Below are 19,589 nucleotides of genomic sequence, written 5' to 3' on the forward strand. Positions count from 1 at the left end.
GCCTAGAAAATTATATTTATTTTTTAAATGGCCAATAATTTCAGCAATTCTGAGAAAAATGCTACTTGGGGAGCACACTCTTCCTCTTTCTCGCTTTCATTCTCCCTTGCTTTTCCTGATCCTGTCTTGTCTCAAAGTTACCAAGCACTCGCTCTAACTAGGCAACAACGATAGCTCTAGACAAGATGGGGAGGGGGCGGGGGAGGATGGCTGGTTTGGAAGCATAAATGAATGTCTCTACACTAGATGTCCCCAAATTATGGCATAGTTCTTGGATTTATTGTAGGTTAAATTTATCATAGGTTAGAAAAAAGAGACGCTTTGTTTTTTATGATGGGTTTACATTCTCTTTTTCTGTGCTCCTGACTCCTTGAGTAGTCCTCATTCTTCTGTATCTACATCAGTGATTCTCTTGCTGAACCTAAGCTTGGTTCCCAGCAGCTTACCTGGAATTCCAGTTCTGGGGGATCCAGTGCCCTCTTCTGATCTCTGTGAGTGCCTGATTCACATGCACATACCCACACAGAGCAATTCACACAAGGTTAGAAAAAGTCCTTTAACAGCAATTTAAAATTAACGAACACTAAGACCGGGACAATACAATACGACCTCCTTACCAACCCACTGTCAAGGGGTCTTTGTTCTCTGGGCACCAGTACTTCGCTTCTTGGACACCAGTCTCTTCTCTGTGCTCTTTATAAACGCCATGTTCGTCTGGGAACATGCAACACAGATAGAATGACAGCTTTAATTATTGTGGCTACATTGACAGCTCAGCAGGTACTTGCTCTACAAGCAAAGGGACCTATGTTCAGGTGCCCAATGCCAACACACGAGCCAAGCATAGCAGCAGGCCTGTAAGTCCAACACTAGGAAGGGCAGAGTCAGGTAGATCCCTGTAGCTCACTAGTCAGTCAGTCTTGCCAGAATGGTCAGTCCTTGTCTCAAAAGAATGAAGTGAAGGGCCACAAAAATGGCCTGATGATGTAAAGCAATTGTCACACAAGCCTGACAACCTGAGTTTGATCCCCAAAATCTGAATTGAATAAAAACTTACATACACCGCACAGCAGCAGATGTAAGAGGGCCACCTGACTGGCTTAAGGTATAGCCTGGCCCCTGAGACACTTTGTCCTCACCCCCAGCCCATGTGGCATCTGCCTCCCCCTTTAGCAGTGTGGTCTGACTAAATCTGTCAGCCTGTACCTACCTAGAATATGGTCCTAAATCTTGATATCTCACCTGCTCAGAACCCCTAGGCAGTAACTTCATTGCCTTTGATGGACGTTCGAAGATGAATCATGCAAATTTTGAAAAGAAATCATCCTGATTTCTTGAGGAAGAAAAAACAAGAGTGTGTGGGGGGCGGATAAAGTCTGACCTGAGGATAATAATAATAATAATAACAAAAGGCACACTCAGACAAGCAGATGAGCTTCCCTCAAGGTCGGTTGGCAGAGCTGCCCTAAAAGGTGACACTCTCACATTAGTAGAAAGAAGCCATGCAATTTAGACACAGCTAAATCAGTTCTGGGTTAAAAAGAATCAACCAAGCTGAAAAGGATACCCTCATTGCCCCAGACGCAGGGTGCATATTAATGTCTCAACGTCAGGCTTGAGGTACTCTGCGTAAGGCAAGCCAACCAGAAGTTAGCCTCAGAAGCCTGTGAGAGTGCTACAGCTGGGCCAAATCCCAAGTCCTTTGTAAGGGGAAGAATTCATCATTCCCTGAAACAGCCACCCTGAAGAAGGCTGCCATTGTGAGTTCTGCCTTCGTTTGAGCTCAATAAGGTGAAACTAAGGCGTGAGGGTAATAAAGAATAAAGATCTACACTTGGGCTATTCATGTTTTTAGAAAAACAAATTGCCACAAAATAGAAAGTGACTTTGACGGCGTGAAGACAGGTGCTTCCTGACGCTTTCAACATCAAGATGAACTTTTTCTCCCATCAACTAAAAAAATCACAGTGGGATGAAGGGGTCTAGATAGCAGTACTGTGCTGGTCTGAATGAGGCTTCTCCCCGCCCCCCATAGTCTCGTTATCTGAACAATCGATCCCAGTTGATGGCATTGTTTGGGGATGCTGTGGAAGGTTTATAATGTGGGATCCCAATGTAGGAAGTATGTCCTTGAGGGTGGGCTTTAGGGGTTTATAGCCTGGCCCCACTTTCAGTTCTCCCTTCCCTCCTCTCCACCCACCACCCCCTTTCTGATCCCTGAGTTAGTTTGGACAGCCAGCTTCCTGCTTCTGTCTCCATGCCTTCCCTTACTGTTGATCTTCCCCACCATAATAGACTCTACTCTGTCCTTCTGAGACTGTTAACCAAAATAAACCCTTCCTCCCTTAAGATGCTTTTGCCAGGGTATTTAACCACAGCAAAAGAAAAATAACCAATACAATAAATATAGTCAAACTCTTTTTTTATGATAGTAGTGTATTTAAACAGATGTGGGGTTTATGCTTGTTTGTGTGGTGTGTGTGCGTGCGTGCGTGCGTGCGTGCGTGCGTGTGTGTATGTGTGTGTGTGTGTATGCGCGCACAGTTGTGGAGGTCAGAGGATAGCCCAGGGGAGTCTGTTCTCCCCTTCTCTGGGATTGAACTCTGATCATCAGGTCTGGCAGCAGGTACCTTTAATCACTGAGTCATCTCACCAGCAGCCCAACATGTGGTTTTTAATCTTGGCTTTCCTAAGCCCACACTGAAAATAAATTATTTTTATAACACACGAGCATGGTTACAGCAATGATCAGGAGATCCGAAACCAGAAACAGGTCAGAGAATTGACAGCTAGAGCTGTGAGTCAAAGACCGCTGTTGTAGCTTTGTGTGACGAACACTGACATGCTTCTAAGAGAAACAGAGAGCACTGGCTTTCTTTCTTCCTGATACTGATCAGCCTGAAGTGGTAAAAGAAAAATTAAAGCAATCATATCCAGAAGCTGTTTTAGACATCGTGTTTCCAGACAACTTAATCCAAAGCTTGATGGGCGTTAAAATCTTCACCAACGACAGGCTACGTTTTACCTATTCTATCTGCTTTTCATACTCTGGGTACCTAAAGGAATCCTTGTTCCCACTTTGGTATGAGTGCACACCAAGTTTAAGAATATAATAAGCACATAATGGAGTGCTAGTCTTCTCTAATTCAAGAGAAGTCTCATGATGATAAGATATATTTTGCAAAAATACTCGTGTGGTGAAAGCAAATACTTCCTTTCATCTAGATATTAATTTGTAGTATCATTTTACATTACAACAAATTTAAACATATGGTGTAGTAACTGACAAACTTCCATAAATATTTTCTGTAAATACATGTACTTTTTTTTAAAAAAAAAAATGTGTTTGAGGTATACAAGCCATTGGTTCCTCACACTCTCAGCGCTTCCCTTCCCCAGGCCTTCTCCTTGGCATCCTCAGAAGTTGGTTTGAGTTCCTCCCAATGCCTCGAGAGGGCCCCAGACCATGGTTTTGGGGTTTTATGGGGGGGAGGGGTTGTTTGTTTTGGGTTTTTTTTTTACTCTCTGCTAAGCATTATCTGTACAATGAACAGAATAACTGCTATCACTCAGGGTGTCAGGGACTGGACACAAAGTTTAAATTGTGAAGAGAAGTCCTTGTCCAAGCCTCTGTTCCGGTTCCCCCGGGAGCAGAGGGCCCAGGCATAGATTGCTTTCCCGGTTCATCTTGGTTGTGCTTAGGAACTCTACATAGCCAGTTCCAGGCCAGCCAGGGCTTCATAATTTAAGTGTCTCAAAAAAAGGAGTGAGGGGCATGAAAAAAATTGAAACCAAGGCACAGGGGAAAAGTGAGGAAAATTGTTCTCCTAAAGGCCCAAGTGACCACCCGAGGAAGAGGATCTAGAACAAGGCGGTGGAAACATCTTCTGAAGGAAAGAGAAATTTCTTTGTTGGGCAAGATCTTTGTCCTTTTGGGTTTTTTGTTGTTGTTGTTGTTGTTGTTGTTGTTGTTGTTGTTGTTGCTGTATTTTGACCTTTCTCTTTTGAATCAGAGAGCCAACAGGTTTGGTTCTTTTGTCTATTTGCAGGAGGGAGCACTGGGGGGTGGAGACATGGCCCCGAGGTTGAGCACTAATTTCCAGAGAACTGGAGTTGGCCTCCAGCATTCCCAACCCCAGCTCCTCACAGGTTCTATGGATTCAAACTCCGGCAGTCACGCGCACACACCGTATATGCCCACGCTGCCATCTTCCCAACCCCCTTGATTTACTTTTTAAATACACTGAGAACTTGTTTAGACAAAACCTCGCCACGCAATATACCAATTGCCCGGCCTCAATCTCACCATATTCTGTAGGCTCTGCAACACACGTCATAGATTTCTCATTGAGCATGCTCTGTTAAGACAAGAGAGTATCTATAAAACTACTGACAGTTATGATGGTGTTCATTTAGTGATAATGAATAAAATGGTATTAATATGATAAATTTACCAATTCTGTTTCCACTAGAAGTTTGTGTGTGTGAGATAGTGTGTGTGTGAGTGTGTGTGTGTGTGCCTGTGTGTCTATGTGTGTGTGCGTATGTGTATGTGTGTCTGTGTATGTGTGTGTATGTGTGTCTGTGTATGTGTCTGTGTGTGTCTCTGTCTCTCTGTGTGTGTATGAGTGTGTCTGTGTGTCTATCTCTCTGTCTCTCTATTTCTCTGTCTCTGTCTCTCTGTGTGTGTATCTGTGTGGGTCATTGTGTGTGTGTGTGTGTATGTCTGTGTGTGTGTGTATGTCTGTGTGCATCTGTGTTTGTGTGTGCATCTGTGTGTGTGTGTATGTGTCTGTGCCTGTGTGTATGGAGAGAGAGAGAGAAAGAGAGAAAGAGAGAGAGAGAGAGATTACACAGGGTACACAGGCTATCTGGCAGTATATTAAATTCAAGAGGCCCCTTCTATCCCTGCAACTTTATGATTCCATGCATGCCTGGAAGCATACTACTCCATTCATTTTGCAAAATTAAATGTAATGCACCCCTGTATTATAGACTTGCCTCACTTCATATAAAAATCACATCCCTGAAAGGCCTTGTGTAAATTTAATTTGGGGAGAGCGAATTACATTTTAAATATAGTAGGCTCACCAGCTATTTAAAGACATGCTGTAATGTCTCACTTATACAATGCCTTTTTTAAATAAATAAGGATTTCTTTAAAGTAAGGCACCGTTATAAAGCTAATGTTCATGGATGAGCTATGGATAGTCTACCTCTGCTCTTAAATAACATGAAACTAAGTGCATGGTCATAGAAACTGTTGTAATGATCCAATGCTGACCGAAGGGAAAACAGTAGTATGTTAATTAACTTATCAGACATTGCTCTACTAGAAAGTCATTGAAGTGACATTTGACCTTGGCCTGTTTCTGACCTCATCTTGTTAACACAATTTCATGAACTGAAATGCAAGTCAGACAACCTCGATGAGCACATCTGGTTAATACCCACACACACACACACACACACACACACACACACACACACACACACACACACACACCCATCAACCTCCAGCATATATGAAGCAGAAGGTTGTAGAGACTTGCTGATTTCCTATGCAGATCTACTTTGGAGTAAGAGATAACATTTCAGAAAATTCACCGAAGATGATTAACCTAATTACAAATGCCCGAACATCACCGTGCTGAGTGGCAGACTGAACAAACCTGCAGTAGCGTTTTGTCTGTTAAAAGATTACTTTTGTGGAAGAACCGTTAGTTTGCTTAGACCCTTAGGGAGTGGCGTTATTGGAAGTGTGGCCTTGTTGGAGTAGATGTGGCCCTGTAGGAGAAGGTGCATCACTGGGGGTGAGCTTTGAGCTCTCAGAAGCTCAAGCCAGACCTAGTGGCTCACTCTCTGTTCTTGCTGCCTGCCAATCCAGATATAGAACTCTCAGCTATCTTTCCACCACCATGCTTCCCTCTGTAGTGATAATAGACTAAACCTCTGAACTATAAGCCAGCCTTAAGTAAATTTTTTTCTTTATAAGGGCTGCTGTGGTCATGGTGTCCCTTCCCAACTGTAGAAACCCTAACTAAGAAACCCTAACCCTAATTGGGAGAGGACCCACTCACCATGGCTGTTCAGAAACAATTGCTATTTATAGTTAATTCTGGTGATTTATTTCCTGACCCTGCATCATGCTTCAGCCACCCTTTCTGCATCCCTCACTTTTCCTTGGCTTTTATACAAGTTTCCAAATCCTAGAGCCTGTTGCGTTAAGACAGACCCACGCAGAAAGGTGTTTCCTCTATTCTGTAAACCTGAGAAACGACCAGGTACTGTTAAGGTGTCTGTGCACAGTCCTCCACCAAGAGTAGCCATGTTAAAGGCAAGGGGAAGGACAAACAATTGCCCCAGGGAGGGGGAAGGGAACCGTCTCATTTGCAGATCTGTCCTTTGGCCACTAGGTGGTGCCAGAGTGTGGGGCGATTCTAGGAAACGATGATCAGAGGGCAGAGTTTTCAAGGAAATGGCCCCGAAAACGACCAAGTTGTCCCAAGGAGAGATGCCCAGAGTGTGGGATTATTCCAGGAAACGGCACATAGAGTGGGATTTTGGTGATATGTCATATTTGGAAAGGGGGCTCTCGCAGTTCTGATTAAAGTTCATAAAATGAGGAGACTATGACATAATTCATTTCAGAAAGCCCCACACGCAATCACATTTGTTATTTTAAGAAGAAAGTTACAGAAAAAAAAAAGACCTATGAAGTCAGAAGCAGAGATTGAAGTGATACAGACACAGACCAAACGTGTAATGGATATTCCAGAAAACAGAAGAAGGCTTCTCCCCAAAGCTTTCAAAAAGCACGGCCCTGCTACCTCGACTGGAGATTTCTGACCTCCAGAATTGTCAGAGTGCAGATCTGTATTGTTTCAAGCAATTAACTTTATAATAAACTAACTACACTGCTCCATTGGTAAAGCATAATTTTCTCAATTTTAGAAATCATACTAAATTATGCCCTATTGTTCCCTCATTACAAAATAATTCACCAAAGGCAAGTGTTTCTTAAAATTTGTATCGGGTCAATTTTATTTGTTTTTATGTTTTGAATGCTGAAGAGAAAGCTCCAGAATCCTTGGAAGGTAGTCTACAGAATAAGAAACAAGACACCATGCATCTTGGTTAGGTTTCTACTTGCCCAAAAGTAACTTGGGGAAGAACGTACCTCTCCCTTCTCCCCAGGGGCTGTTGTCCACCAGCCCAGGGGAGGGGTGGTGCAGAGTTCAGACAGGGGGTTTGTCTTCCAAGACCACCTTCAGGGAGATAGCTCAACCTCCCCGGGCAAACAAGGGCTATGTAAATCTTAAGGAGTGAGTAGAGTGTACGTTATTGAAGAAGGTGGAGGCTTGGAAATGCCTCATTTACATGAAAAGGAATTCCTGGAACCTGTCTGGCAGGTTCTTAATGGGAGAGAGGAAGTTGAACACGTAATCCCGCCGTGCCCGTAGGCTATGTGACTTTCCTCAGAGGTTTTTGGCAGTTACAAGAGGGAAGAGCTGATTGGTCATAACACAGAGCGGAAGGGCTGAGCAGGACTTCTCTGGAGAATCATGCAGACGGAGCTTGCAGGAAGCTCTGTGCGGGTTGTCCTCTAGATAAAGTCAGGCAGAAGAGTCAGGTCTGTTGAGAAAGAGAGTCCACCATTTTTCAATGAGCTAGGAGCGTTTATCCAGACATGATGGACGGAGACCTTAATAGCAGGGTCTTCCAACCAAGGAAAAGGTTTATTTCATTTTAAAATCCTCAGGTCACAGTCCATCATGGAGGAAAGACAGGTCAGGAACTTAAAGCAGGGACCTGGGGCAGAGAACTAAGGCCAGGACATAGACAAACACTGTTTGGTGGCTTACTCCCCTTGGCTTGCTCACCAGCTTTCTTATATACAGTCCAGGACCTGTCTGAGGGTGGCACCATCATCTCCAAGGAGTTCTTCCTCCACAACAAACATCAATAAAGAAAACGCCTGCAGACTTGCCTGCAGGCCAATCTTACGGAGGCATTGCCTCCGTTAAGGCTCTCTCAGATCTGTCTAGGTTCCAACCAGCACACCACGTCATTTGCTCACATGACTAGGTTTCTGACTTTTGATCCTTCAACAGGGCATATAGACTCTTCATTCTTAGACTATAATCACCACAATACTTTTTTTTTTTTTCGTGTTCAAAATCTTAACTGGAACTAGACCTTCTTGTCAACTAGAAGGTTCTGGTCTGTTGGTGTCTTCCACTGGAGGCAAGTTTCGGAATAGTCCTCAGAAGATACTTGATACTGTAAACCGGGGACAGTTGGCGATTCTGTACATGTACTGGATTATTAAGTGGGTGCTAATGTATTACCTTGAGAACGTTGCGGAGTGGGGGTCTTAGCAGGACACATTGTGGCCGCCTTTTATTGTGTCCTTATAAGTTGGTTTTTATTTATCAATGTATTAATATGTTTTAACAGAGAGTCCCATGTAGCCTACTCTCTGTATAGCTGAAGATGACCTTAAATTTCTGCCCTCCTGTCTCTCTCCACCTCCCTAGTGCCAAGATTATACGCATGCGTTACCATAATTAGTTTGATGCAGGTACAGTGCTAAGACTCAAACCCAGGGCCTCATACATTCTAGGCAGGTGCTCTGAGGCTACCTCCCAGCTCACCATGCGACTGTGATTTAACATTAAATCTTTTCATGTTGCCTCATGAAGAATAGCCCCTGTGATTTATGTCATGTATTTCTACATCTCTAACCATAGAGAAGAATACGTTAAACACAGATCAGTCTTCCCCTTCCGTGCCTGCGAGGATGTACCGCCATCTTACCCAACAAAATCCAAAACCTAGCTTAGCAGTATGGCCCCTAATGGTCTTTAAACACTTTTAAAACCAATCTTCACTGGCCTGGAAATGGCCTACAGTGGATACCTACAGTAGAGTAAATGGATGGACTATAAGGGGGAAAAAAATCTCAGGTCTAGAAAATGACTCAGTAGATAAGAGAGCTTTCTGTGCAAGCTTGAGGACCTGAGTTCAAATCTCTAGCACCTACGTTAAAAACCAGGCATGGACATGCCTGCCTATGACTTCAGCATTGAACCACAGAGACAGGTAGATCCTGGGTACACACTGGCCAGCCCAGCCAGAGTGGTAAGCTTCAGGTTTACTGAGAGATCATGCCTCAGGAAGTAAGGCAGAAAATATAGAGGACACTGACATTTGACAACCTATATGCATGCACATGCACCATACACACTACACATGTAAACTCAAATGTATATAGCACTGACCTACATAACATACACAAAAAAGGAAGGAAGAGATGGGAAGAGGGAGGAGAGAAACCAAAAGGAAAAGAGGGGAGGAGAACAAAATCTACAGAGATTCCATCTGTGTGCATATACAGGACTACCAAAAACCGTACCTGGAGTGTTGGCTTAAAATTTACAAAATCTACATGTAGTGAGCTCTTTTAAATACATGAAAACGTTTTCATAGGAAATAAATGTCTCTCTAGGGACCAAAAAACACAGAAAAGTTTGGGTGCCATATCATTATCTTATTAATGTATTCTCAAAGCCCCCATTCACATCCAAGGGACTGTGTGTTTGAATGTGATGGGGGTGGCCAATGGGGAACAAAAACAATCACCTGAAACAGAATAAAATGCAAAAACAAACAAAAGTGGCACAACTGAGAGGGCAGCCTTTTCACCATGACTCAGAGCGTTGTCACCATGCCACCCTTCATCACCACACCATCATGGTCCTTCTCATGGAAAGAGGCAACCTGGTGTTGACCAGTGGCTAAGGAACTAGACTCCCCCTCACTCCAACACAACACCCAGAGACCATCTCCCGACACCTGGCATTGTTGCCATCCTTGCAGGGTTTGCCCTACAGCAAAATACTGTGGTGCTGGACTGATGGGGATGCTCTGGGAGGTAATCATATGTTTCATTGCACACTGGTAAATCCACACATCACATTCAAGTGTGTCTGCCACGCAGCTCCACCTCCTTTACTCTAATCAAAACCAATCATTAATTATAGCAATGCCAAAATTGTTCTGCTGGCACTAAATATATTTCGAGTGACATTTCATTGTGGTGATTTTTTTTTAAATGACATCAAAGGTTGGGTTTCCATTCCCATCAGTTGCTTTAGAGAGGATTTTTGTTCTTGCAGGCAAAGGAATAGAATAAAAATAATCTTTAAACTAGAGGCTCAGACAATGATAACTCCTGCAGAAGTATTAAAGGTAAATGTTGGACAAATGTATAAATGTCATAAAGTGTATGTTTAATATAAAAATCCTCCTGACTTCTGCTTGTTGGTTACTCCATCCCCAGGAACAATCAGGTAATCTATCACTAAATCCGAGATATTTCCTGTCCTATAACTGGGAATATTTTGGCGTGTGGTTTGGAGAAAACTAAACAGAGTAGAGGTGACCTTCAAATCATTCTTTAAATAACAATTGGTATAGCATTGGATGTCCAGACAGTGCTCTTTTCTACAGCATTTGACCTCTGCTTAACCTTATGAGATGAAGTTGCTGTCATCAGAGAGCAAAAGAAGAGAATGGATGATGTGTGCAGTCTCCAGGATGGAGAGAGGTTGGAAACCAGGTCTCTCCAGTTCCTAAGTCTCGAAACTTGTCTTCACGTTGAACCCCACAAGTCTATTAGCCTGCGGCTCCCATCCAATGTACCGCTCACGTTCCACTCTTCCCCTACATTCTCCATGGGTAGAAACGTGAATGTTCAGGGCTAACTTTCTGGGACGGCTGAAGCCCTGGCGAGTCCGACAGTCAAAGAGATTGAGAGCAGAGCCCAGCAGCCAGGCAGCAGCTGAGCCTTCTCCAAGGCAGGTGCGTCTGCTTGCTGAGAGCCAATGGCGAAGCTCAATGCTGTCTCCAGGAAAGTAGAAACAGAACAGGAAGCAGAGGTGGGAAGAATTGCAAGGAAGGTCATGTGTTGAGATCAGGCATTCAAAGGCATTCCTCTTGAGTTCAGACTTTAGAATTTTGGAGAAGCCCTGAATACGTGCTTCAGTGGTCAAGCCCAATGTAAAGGCAAGGGAGAGGAGAGACAGGGAAGACGGAGAGAAGAGCTGCAAAGAACGGAAGAAATTGCCAGTCGGCTGAGCCTGGCTGCCCACAATTCCGAAGCAGCTATCACATCCCTTTGTACCCAGTCGTCCCTGACCTCAACAGCTGCCTCTTCCTGCCAACATGGTCCCTGCCCAGTAGGACAGTCTATGGCTGCCAATGGGCCAGATTGTTTCCCCCTGCCCAGCTCTCAGGGGTGGGCAGTCACAATAGCAAATCACTTCTAGGGGAAAGAGCTGACGTGGATAGAATTTGCCTGAATGTCCAACATTGCCCATCCATGACCAGAAGAAGGTCACAGGGTGACTTTCAGTCCAGGATCTGGGCTGTTTAGGTGGCAATTGGCAAAGTTAATGAGCATGATGTGCTAAGAGAACACGTCTCCGTTCTACCCCAGAATACTGGACACACAGTTGAGCAGGTCTTCTGCTGAGATGGGAACTATTCCCACACATGGAGTTGAACACAGGCCCTGGCCTCCTGATGTGCCCTTCCAGTAGTGATTTATAGCTGGAATGCTTCCCAACACCTGGGCTTCTCTACTCAGGGTATCGCATCCCAGGAACACCTGAGCAGCCATCCCGCTGGAGTAAATACAATGCTCTTGCAGAAATCTCTGGTACCTCCTGGCAGGCTCCATACAGTCATGTGATAGGCAAACAGACCTGAGAGTTCCAGGGTATGTTCATCCCTTTGACGCTTTTGACACAATGTTTCCATCTGCAAAATTCATGTGAGAGAACCACACAAGTCACAAAATAAAACACAAGGACAACAAGGAAACAACAGGCTTATATCTTGAGTGTCTTGTGGTTTGAAAGTGTCTATGTTCCCCATAGATGCTTGTTTTTCAATGCTTGGTTCCCACATGCTGGGGCTGTTTAAGAAGGTTGTGGAACCTTTAAGAAGTACAGCCTTGATGAAGGAAGTGGGGCACAGGCTTTGAGATCATATAGACCCACGTCACTTCCTATTCGCCCTCTGCTTCCCGATCGTAAAGGAAATATGGCCAGCTAGCTTCCCACTTCCGCTGCCTGCCATGCCTTCCCCATCATGGTGAAGTGTGTCTCCTCCAACTGTAAGCCAGGAAAAAGAAAATGTTTCCTTCCTTAAATTGTTTGTCAGCCATTTTATCCCAGCAGTGAAAAAAGTAACTGGTGCAGTAAGTTAGTGATTTTATGTTGGGCCACATTCATAGCTATCCTTGGCCACGTGGAGCTGGTCGTGGTTAAACACGTCTCCTAATAAGTCCACCTGTCTAGTGTCAATGGCTAGAGAAACAGAAGAGAGTATGCCGGGATGTGTGGATGGCAGGTTTGACCTATACAAGGTGAAACTAGACAAGAGGAGAGAGAGATCCATCTGGACTGCCTTTGGACCAGGACTTATACAGGTGAATCTATAGGAACTGTAGGGGATGAGAGACACAAGAGACATGGCAAGAGGGCAACTGACAAGGGTTTCTGGGTTGGAAACAGAACCTTCCAGAACACCAGTGAAATGTCCAGACCCAAGATCAAATTCCTTGTCTGCTTATATTCATGGTGGGTCCCTGAGACTCTGAGCAAAGACTGGCCATACTGTAGATCATTTAGAACATAGGATGGCGCCATTTGTCGTGCATGGGGTTGCGGTGGATACCATCTGGCAGCATTTATCTGGGCCACGTGGCTCCAAACCATGCTTTTATTTACGCGATCCTTCCCCGGGGTGATGGGTCAGCAAACATAACCTTCAAAGGGGAAAGAAAATGAGAAATCACCAGACAGTTGGCTGTGTTGGGTGGATCCTAGGGATGATCATAGAGGGCAGGTATTCACTGTAGGTTACCAGAAACCTTCCCCCAACATTTCCGGGAAGTCCTAATCCAAGATGAGGAGTACTGCAAGATAACCAAGCAGGAGGTAAGGCTGGAGCTGAGCGTGTAAGCCAGAAAGCATAATGATATACCAGGTTGCTGGGGAGAGCATCTCCCACAGTGGGGCATCTTGGCTTCCTCTCTCTGCTCTGTGGTATGAAGGATTGCTATAAGGGTCGCACCCTACCTGGACTTCAGAATTCATGGTCTAACAGGGGAGGACAGGTACTCTGTAAAAACCTGGGTTTAATGAACATTCTGGAAGGCTCATAGGCAAGATTATTCATGAGTCCAAGATCCACTCAGGTACAAGGGAACCATAGCTTAGAAGAACCCAAGCTTGGTTTGTTCTTTGTTGTCATCTAGAAAAATGGAGTCACTGTGCTGAGAATTGATCCTAGGGTTTCCTATGTGCTAGGCAAGTGTTCCGCTCCTGGGCTGTATGTCCATAGCCCTCTTGATTCTTTTATACTTGGAAGCAGGTATCTCGGCTGGCCTTGAGCTCAATTTATAGCCCAGTGTGTGTGTGTGTGTGTGTGTGTGTGTGTGTGTATGTGTGTGTGTGTATGTGTGTGTATGTGTGTGTGTGTATGTGTGTGTGCATGCGCACGCACATACATGTGAGTATGTATGTATGTATGTATGTATGTATGTATGTATGTATCCTTTAATTAACTAGAGGTCTTTTCCTCAAAACTGAACCATAAGCCTAAGGTTCTTTCAGGAGCTGTTTACTAATCTTGTATTTGTGGTATTGAGAGGGTGCCCAATAAACTCACCTTCTTAGAATTTTCAAGTGGCTCTGGTCATTACTTCATTCAACAAACATATATTCACGGAAGATGAAAGATCTGCCCATAAAATCCTTCCAATTAAAAGGTTAGCAGCAGATCCCGGCAATGGGTTTTAATACAAGGCTCTCATCAGAGTTGAACTTAGCTTTCAACCTCCAGTTAGACAGGTAAAACCATGCCTTCGACACTATTTGTTATTTTGTCTCCCCCACCCCCACCCCCAGAGCTGAGGACCGAACCCAGAGCCTTGCACTTGCTAGGCAAGCGCTCTACCACTGAGCCAAATCCCCAACCTCCTAAATCTTCGAAAGAGAAAAACAGGATGGTGTTTATGTGAATGTCTCATCCCAGTTCAAACCCAAACTTTACTGAGGATTATCTGCTCTCACAGGAGCCCTGTTTTAGCAGAAAGCTTGACTGCCTCCCATTTCTCTCTTGACAGGTGTGAGTAACGCCGAGGCCCGGCAGCCAGGAAAGTCTCCCCACTTCAGTGCCAACTGGGTCGTGGGCAGTGCCGACCTGGAGATCATTAATGCCACAACTGGGAAGAGGAGCTGTGGGGGCTCATCCCGGCTCTGCAAGCACGTGTTTTCTGCTCGGTGGGCACGGCTGCATGGTAGGGTAGGTCGCACCGGTCCTTTCCGGGGAGAAAATTAGCTGTACCTGGGCTCGGGTTAAAACCCCGAGGAAGCTCTAGGAAAAAGAGTAACCTGGTCTGCAGTAACCGCGAAACAGGATGTGCGAAGTGGTCCCCAGGGTTACTGCTGCCCAGGAATTTCCTCCGTGCCCTCAGAGCTTTGCTCCCCAAATGAACCATCGGGGCTTGATGAATGTGTCTCTGTGAAATCAAGTTGCAAAGAAGGTTATTGGCGGACACCTAATGCCACCACACTAGGCCAGTTGGTTTGTGCAGGGTGTCATAAGAAAGGTATATAAAGAGGCTGGAGGGGGTTGGGGATTTAGCTCAGTGGTAGAGTGCTTGCCTAGCAAGCACAAGGCCCTGGGTTCGGTCCCCAGCTCCAGAAAAAATAAATAAATAAATAAATAAATAAATAAATAAATAAATAAATAAATAAATAAATAAATAAAAGAGGCTGGAGAGAAGACTCTGTGGTTAAGTGCACTTGACTTAAACTTGTGATTAAGTACAGTTTCAGAAATCGTGGCCACACACAACTGTCTGTAGCTCCAGTTCCAGGGGATCTAGTGCCCTCTTTTGGCCCCTGCAGGCACTGCACACTTGTGGTGCACAGCCATACACCCAAGCACACACATAAAATAAAATAATATAATTATTGATTGATGTTGTTCGTAGGTGTTGTAGTAGAAAGAGAAGCTCACAAGATGCTAAGGCTTCATTTTCTGAAGGAGCAGAAGGGTATAGCCTCTCAGGGAAGACGGACACCCAGCAAGTTACTTTCTTCAAACATTATACAAGGCTAATTGGACCTGGGAAAGGTTCCAGCTACCAAAGTTATCTTGCCCTTTGCAGCTCATGAGAGCAGACAACCCATATAAATCTCAATCCTTTTGACTATAGCTAGTCATAATCAAAAGTAAGAACTTCGGTTTTTGCCAGGAGTGTCTTCAGGACCAAGATTAGTGCAGCTGCAAGCTCTCACATATAATAAACCCTTACCTATACTTTACTTGGTGAAGTGCACACTTTCCAACAAGACAACATTTCTTCAAGTTCCAAACAGCCTCATAACAACTTCTCAGCCTCTACTGATTGACCCAAACATAGCAAAGGCTTTGCTGGAACAACATACTCAAAGCCACATACAAAATCTTTCATTTAAATCCAAACCACGACATACATAGTAGATCTCTTTCTTAAACATTGAAAAAGAGAGAGGGGATTTAATACTGTTCCAAGTTCATAGATAAAGAAATTACTCCTCAGAGAAAGTAGACAAGGGCTGGAAAGGTGGCTTAGTGGACTCGCCACCAAGCTTGAGGACCCAAGTTCAGTCTTCAAGTCCTGAGTGGTTAAAGAAGAGAACTGACTCCCACAAGTTGCCCCCTAACCTTCAAATGCATGTTAGGTCATGTACACACACACACACACACACACACACACACACACGCACACACACACACTCACACACGGAGGAAGGAAGGGAGGTAGAGAGGAAAGGAAGAAATAAAGGGGGAAAGTGGGTGATTTCCAACTGAATTTCAAAAATGTGACTGTCGGGGTTAGCATTTTCCCCAAGCCCAAAGGCTACTCATTTCTACCACAAGAATGTTTCAGAATCTGCTTCCACTCATCAATAGATAGCAACTACAATTGGGTGGTTAAAACTGAAATGCAGGCTTTTATGTGCTTTTAAAGCATAGCAGACTATAATTAAAAAATATAATGCAAATAGCAAAAATGGGCTAATGAAGAAAAGCATTTTGTTCATTTTTCTGTATTGGGATATAACTCAATCAATGAAACTCTTGCTCTGCAAGCACAGGGCCTTGAGTTTAAGCCCCAGAGATCATGAGAAAAGGTCCAGCAGGGTTGACGAGTAGTCCCAAAACTGGGGAGGCAGAGATTAATGGATTCCTGGAGTTAGCTGTCCAGACAACCAGCCTAGCCTAATCAGCAAACTCTAGGCCAATGAGAGACCCTGCCTTAGAAAAAAAGAGGAGAGAAGAGAAAGATAGAGACAGAGATAGAGAGACAGATAGAGAGGGGGAAGAGAGAAAGACAGAATAAAGTTGGCTGTTCCTGGAGAACAGTACTCCTGAGGTTGATCCATGGTCTTCATATGCACCTGCACACATAGGTTCACCCATATGACATGCACACCCAATAATCATGTCTGGATTTGTATATCAACCAGTAGAAAAGCAGATATACAAACACAAACACTTTTGTCTACCCAAAGAATGTTAAAGGTTGCAGTTATCTATTTGGCTGTAACTGTCTGCCTCTCTGCCCCTGCCTCTGCCCCTGCCCCTGCCCCTGTCCCTGCCCCTGCCCCTGCCCCCGCCCCTGCCCCTGCCCCTGCCCCTGCCCCTGCCCCTGCCCCTGCCCCTGCCCCTGCCCCTGCCCCTGCCCCTGCCCCTGCTCCTGCCCCTGCTCCTGCCCCTGCCCCTGCCCCTGCCCCTGCCCCTGCCCCTGCCCCTGCCCCTGCCCCTGCCCCTGCCCCTGCCCCTGCCTCTGCCTCTGCCTCTGCCTCTGCCTGTCACAGCCATGCAGATGTGGGTCTAGGGCACAATATGCTGCAGTCCTGATTAGAACTCTCTGCCTACACCATGCCTTCTCCCATGTCTCAGTTCTTCCAAAGAGTTTGGAAGGTTTGGGGAAGCACAGGCTCTTCTTGCTTGCTAAACAAATAGTCCTCTTCTTCTTGTTGTCCTCAAAGTGGACACATTGATTACAAACACTCTGGGGAGAGCCTGCAGTGTTATCTAAAGTTTCCCTACCGTGGGCCTGCCCTCTGCCTTCCTGCCCTTCCGTTGGGGAACTAAAGACATCAGTGATGTTCTCCCTGCCTCACCTTGTTCCACCTTTTGCCTCCTATGACTCTGAGGCCCAATAACATCCTACTTTTACTGCCTTCCCAGTTAACTAACAACATAACTCAAAGTCCTTCTCTCCTGCCTGCCACGATGCTGTTAGTACACAAACCCAACCTGGCAACCCTTCTCCACCTAATCAGGTTTTATTATCAATGCCATTCTGATTTTTTCTGGGGTTTGCTGGGTTTTCCTTTTGAGTTGGGGCCTTCTTATATATCCCAGGCTGGCCTTGAACATGGCTATCCTTCTAAGCCTCCCAAGTGCTGAGATTATAAGTGTGTGTCATTACACTCAGCTAAGAAAGCAGTGTGCAATTCTTAATAGAAGGTAAGTCACGTGTCCCATTATACATGTGTTAATCATCTAAACTTCCGATGAAGGAAAGTATCCTTAACAATCGGGTTTTTCACAAAATTTTCCAAGAAAACTCAGACAAATGCACTTTCGTTTGGTTTGATCTTTCACACGTATGTGTATGTGCGAGTTCATATGTTCATGGTAGAGAATGCATATGCATATGCACACGAGTTTGAAGGCCAAAAGTCAATGCTGGGTCTGATATAGGGTCTCTTGCTGAACTTGAAACCCACCAAGTGGCTGACTAGCTAGCCAGCTAATCTCAGGCCCTTACCTGTCTCCACCATCCCAGTGCTGCACAAACTCATCCAGCTTTTTACCTCATATCAGGGATCTGGACTGAGGTCCCCAAGCTTGTGAGCCAGGCACCTTACCAAATAAGCCATCTCCCAAAGCCCTGCCACTGTAGTGTTAGGAGAAGCAAAAGGTTGAGATTGAGCTAGTATTTGGCTTGTGAAACTCCTTGTGTTCACATGACAGGCTGAACAGACTTTCTCTTTCTTTCCACAGCTAAGCACACGGATCCCAGGCCACGGAGACACACCCTCCATGTACTGTGAAGCCAAGCGGGGGGCTCATACCTACCAGTCTGTTAAACAGCAGCTCTTCAAGGCTTTTCAGAAAGCTGGTCTTGGCACCTGGGTGAGAAAACCACCAGAGCAAGATCAGTTTCTACTAAGTCTCTAAGTCGCTAGACTCCTTGGCTATTGGACCAGAGTGAGATGCCCGGAGAGGATGAAGCCGTATGATGGTGTGGTGTGTCCATCAGTTCTTGACCTTTGTTCTCCTTCATTGTTTAGGGACACATGGCCTCATGTGTGGATGAGAGACTACACTTGAGTTTGGGTCCTGCTGCTTCTCCCTGGGCTGTTAGCTCCAAGTACCTGTCCACCATAGCTAGAGATAGAAGCATCATTATATCAGCCCCATCCCTTACTGGGTGTCAAAAGGAAATTATCTGTCCAGGCAAGGGGAGCCCAGAGGCGAGACTGAAAAGTGGTACTAAAGTGGAGTATCATGCACCTTCCTCTGGGCTTCCCTCCCCTTCCAAGGGCCTCTCTAGTGGTGTGATCGAGTCTCACCAGCACAAGTTTATATGGCACTTCAAGATAAGCCACAGGTGAACAGGAAAGCCATGGCCTCCCCAACTCCAAAGAATCCAACAGGAATGCTATGTTGTTCTCATTATTTATTCAGACCTTTCCAACTTTTTTTCAAGGACTTGAGACAGACAGTGTTGAAGAGCAGCTAAGGTGAAAGCTATGCTTATGACACAAAGGGATAGTTACCTGAGACAGGAAAGAGTCATGATCGATGAGCTAAGAAAACTCTGTTCTTAAACTGGTCAATGCTAGAATGTTGCAAACAAACCCAAGCCTATCCACTTGATGACAAGGTCTCCATTGCTTTTCACAGACAATGACAGCCATGGAAGTGAGAAGTCTAGGGTGGTTAACCACTACCCAGTAACCTCTCTGCTAGGTACGAGTAATGAAGCCGAGTCTTAGATCAAATTCTAAATTTTTAAGTGAATTTTTATTAGAAAGAAAACACACACACACACACACACACACACACACACACACACATATACACACTCACACACGCATGCACACATACCACTCAATGCAATCTTTAGGTCGAGGAGCTACATGCTCTCAATCAATCATTTTAGGTTGCTTGATCATCATGTTGCATGAAGAAAATAACAATGATGATGATGTCTTACCATAGCGGCCAAAATTAAAGGGACAGAGTCATGCCACTTTTAGAACAGGCATCAGCGTTCATGGGTAGACATAGATTTCTTTAATATTTAGCCTAGATCATCATCCCTAAGAGGGAAAAATTACAGGCCAGGGGGAGGCATGCTGCTAACCAATGTTTCTTGAACTAATTGTTTTTAAACACTCGGAGCTCGTTTCTAACATTCATCAAGCTAGTTAACACGTGTC

General features: G+C 44.9%; 1 protein-coding gene across 4 annotated transcripts in view; it reads left to right on the forward strand.

Moving 5' to 3' along the window:
* Positions 1–19,175, forward strand: part of Adarb2 (adenosine deaminase RNA specific B2 (inactive)) — a 542,810-nt gene extending 523,635 nt beyond the window's left edge. For 2 of the 4 annotated variants that reach the window (XM_032884792.1, XM_032884795.1), the window contains 2 exons: positions 14,201–14,379; positions 18,145–19,175. In XM_032884792.1, coding sequence (XP_032740683.1) covers positions 14,201–14,379; positions 18,145–18,321 — 356 coding nt within the window. In that variant the 3' untranslated portion in view covers positions 18,322–19,175. The remainder of the gene's footprint in view (positions 1–14,200; positions 14,380–18,144) is intronic. The other 2 variants (XM_032884793.1, XM_032884794.1) reach the window with 2 other exon arrangements.
* The last annotated feature ends 414 nt before the right edge of the window (positions 19,176–19,589 follow it).

This window comes from Rattus rattus, chromosome 14 (assembly GCF_011064425.1).
Source record: "Rattus rattus isolate New Zealand chromosome 14, Rrattus_CSIRO_v1, whole genome shotgun sequence".
NCBI lineage: Eukaryota > Metazoa > Chordata > Mammalia > Rodentia > Muridae > Rattus > Rattus rattus.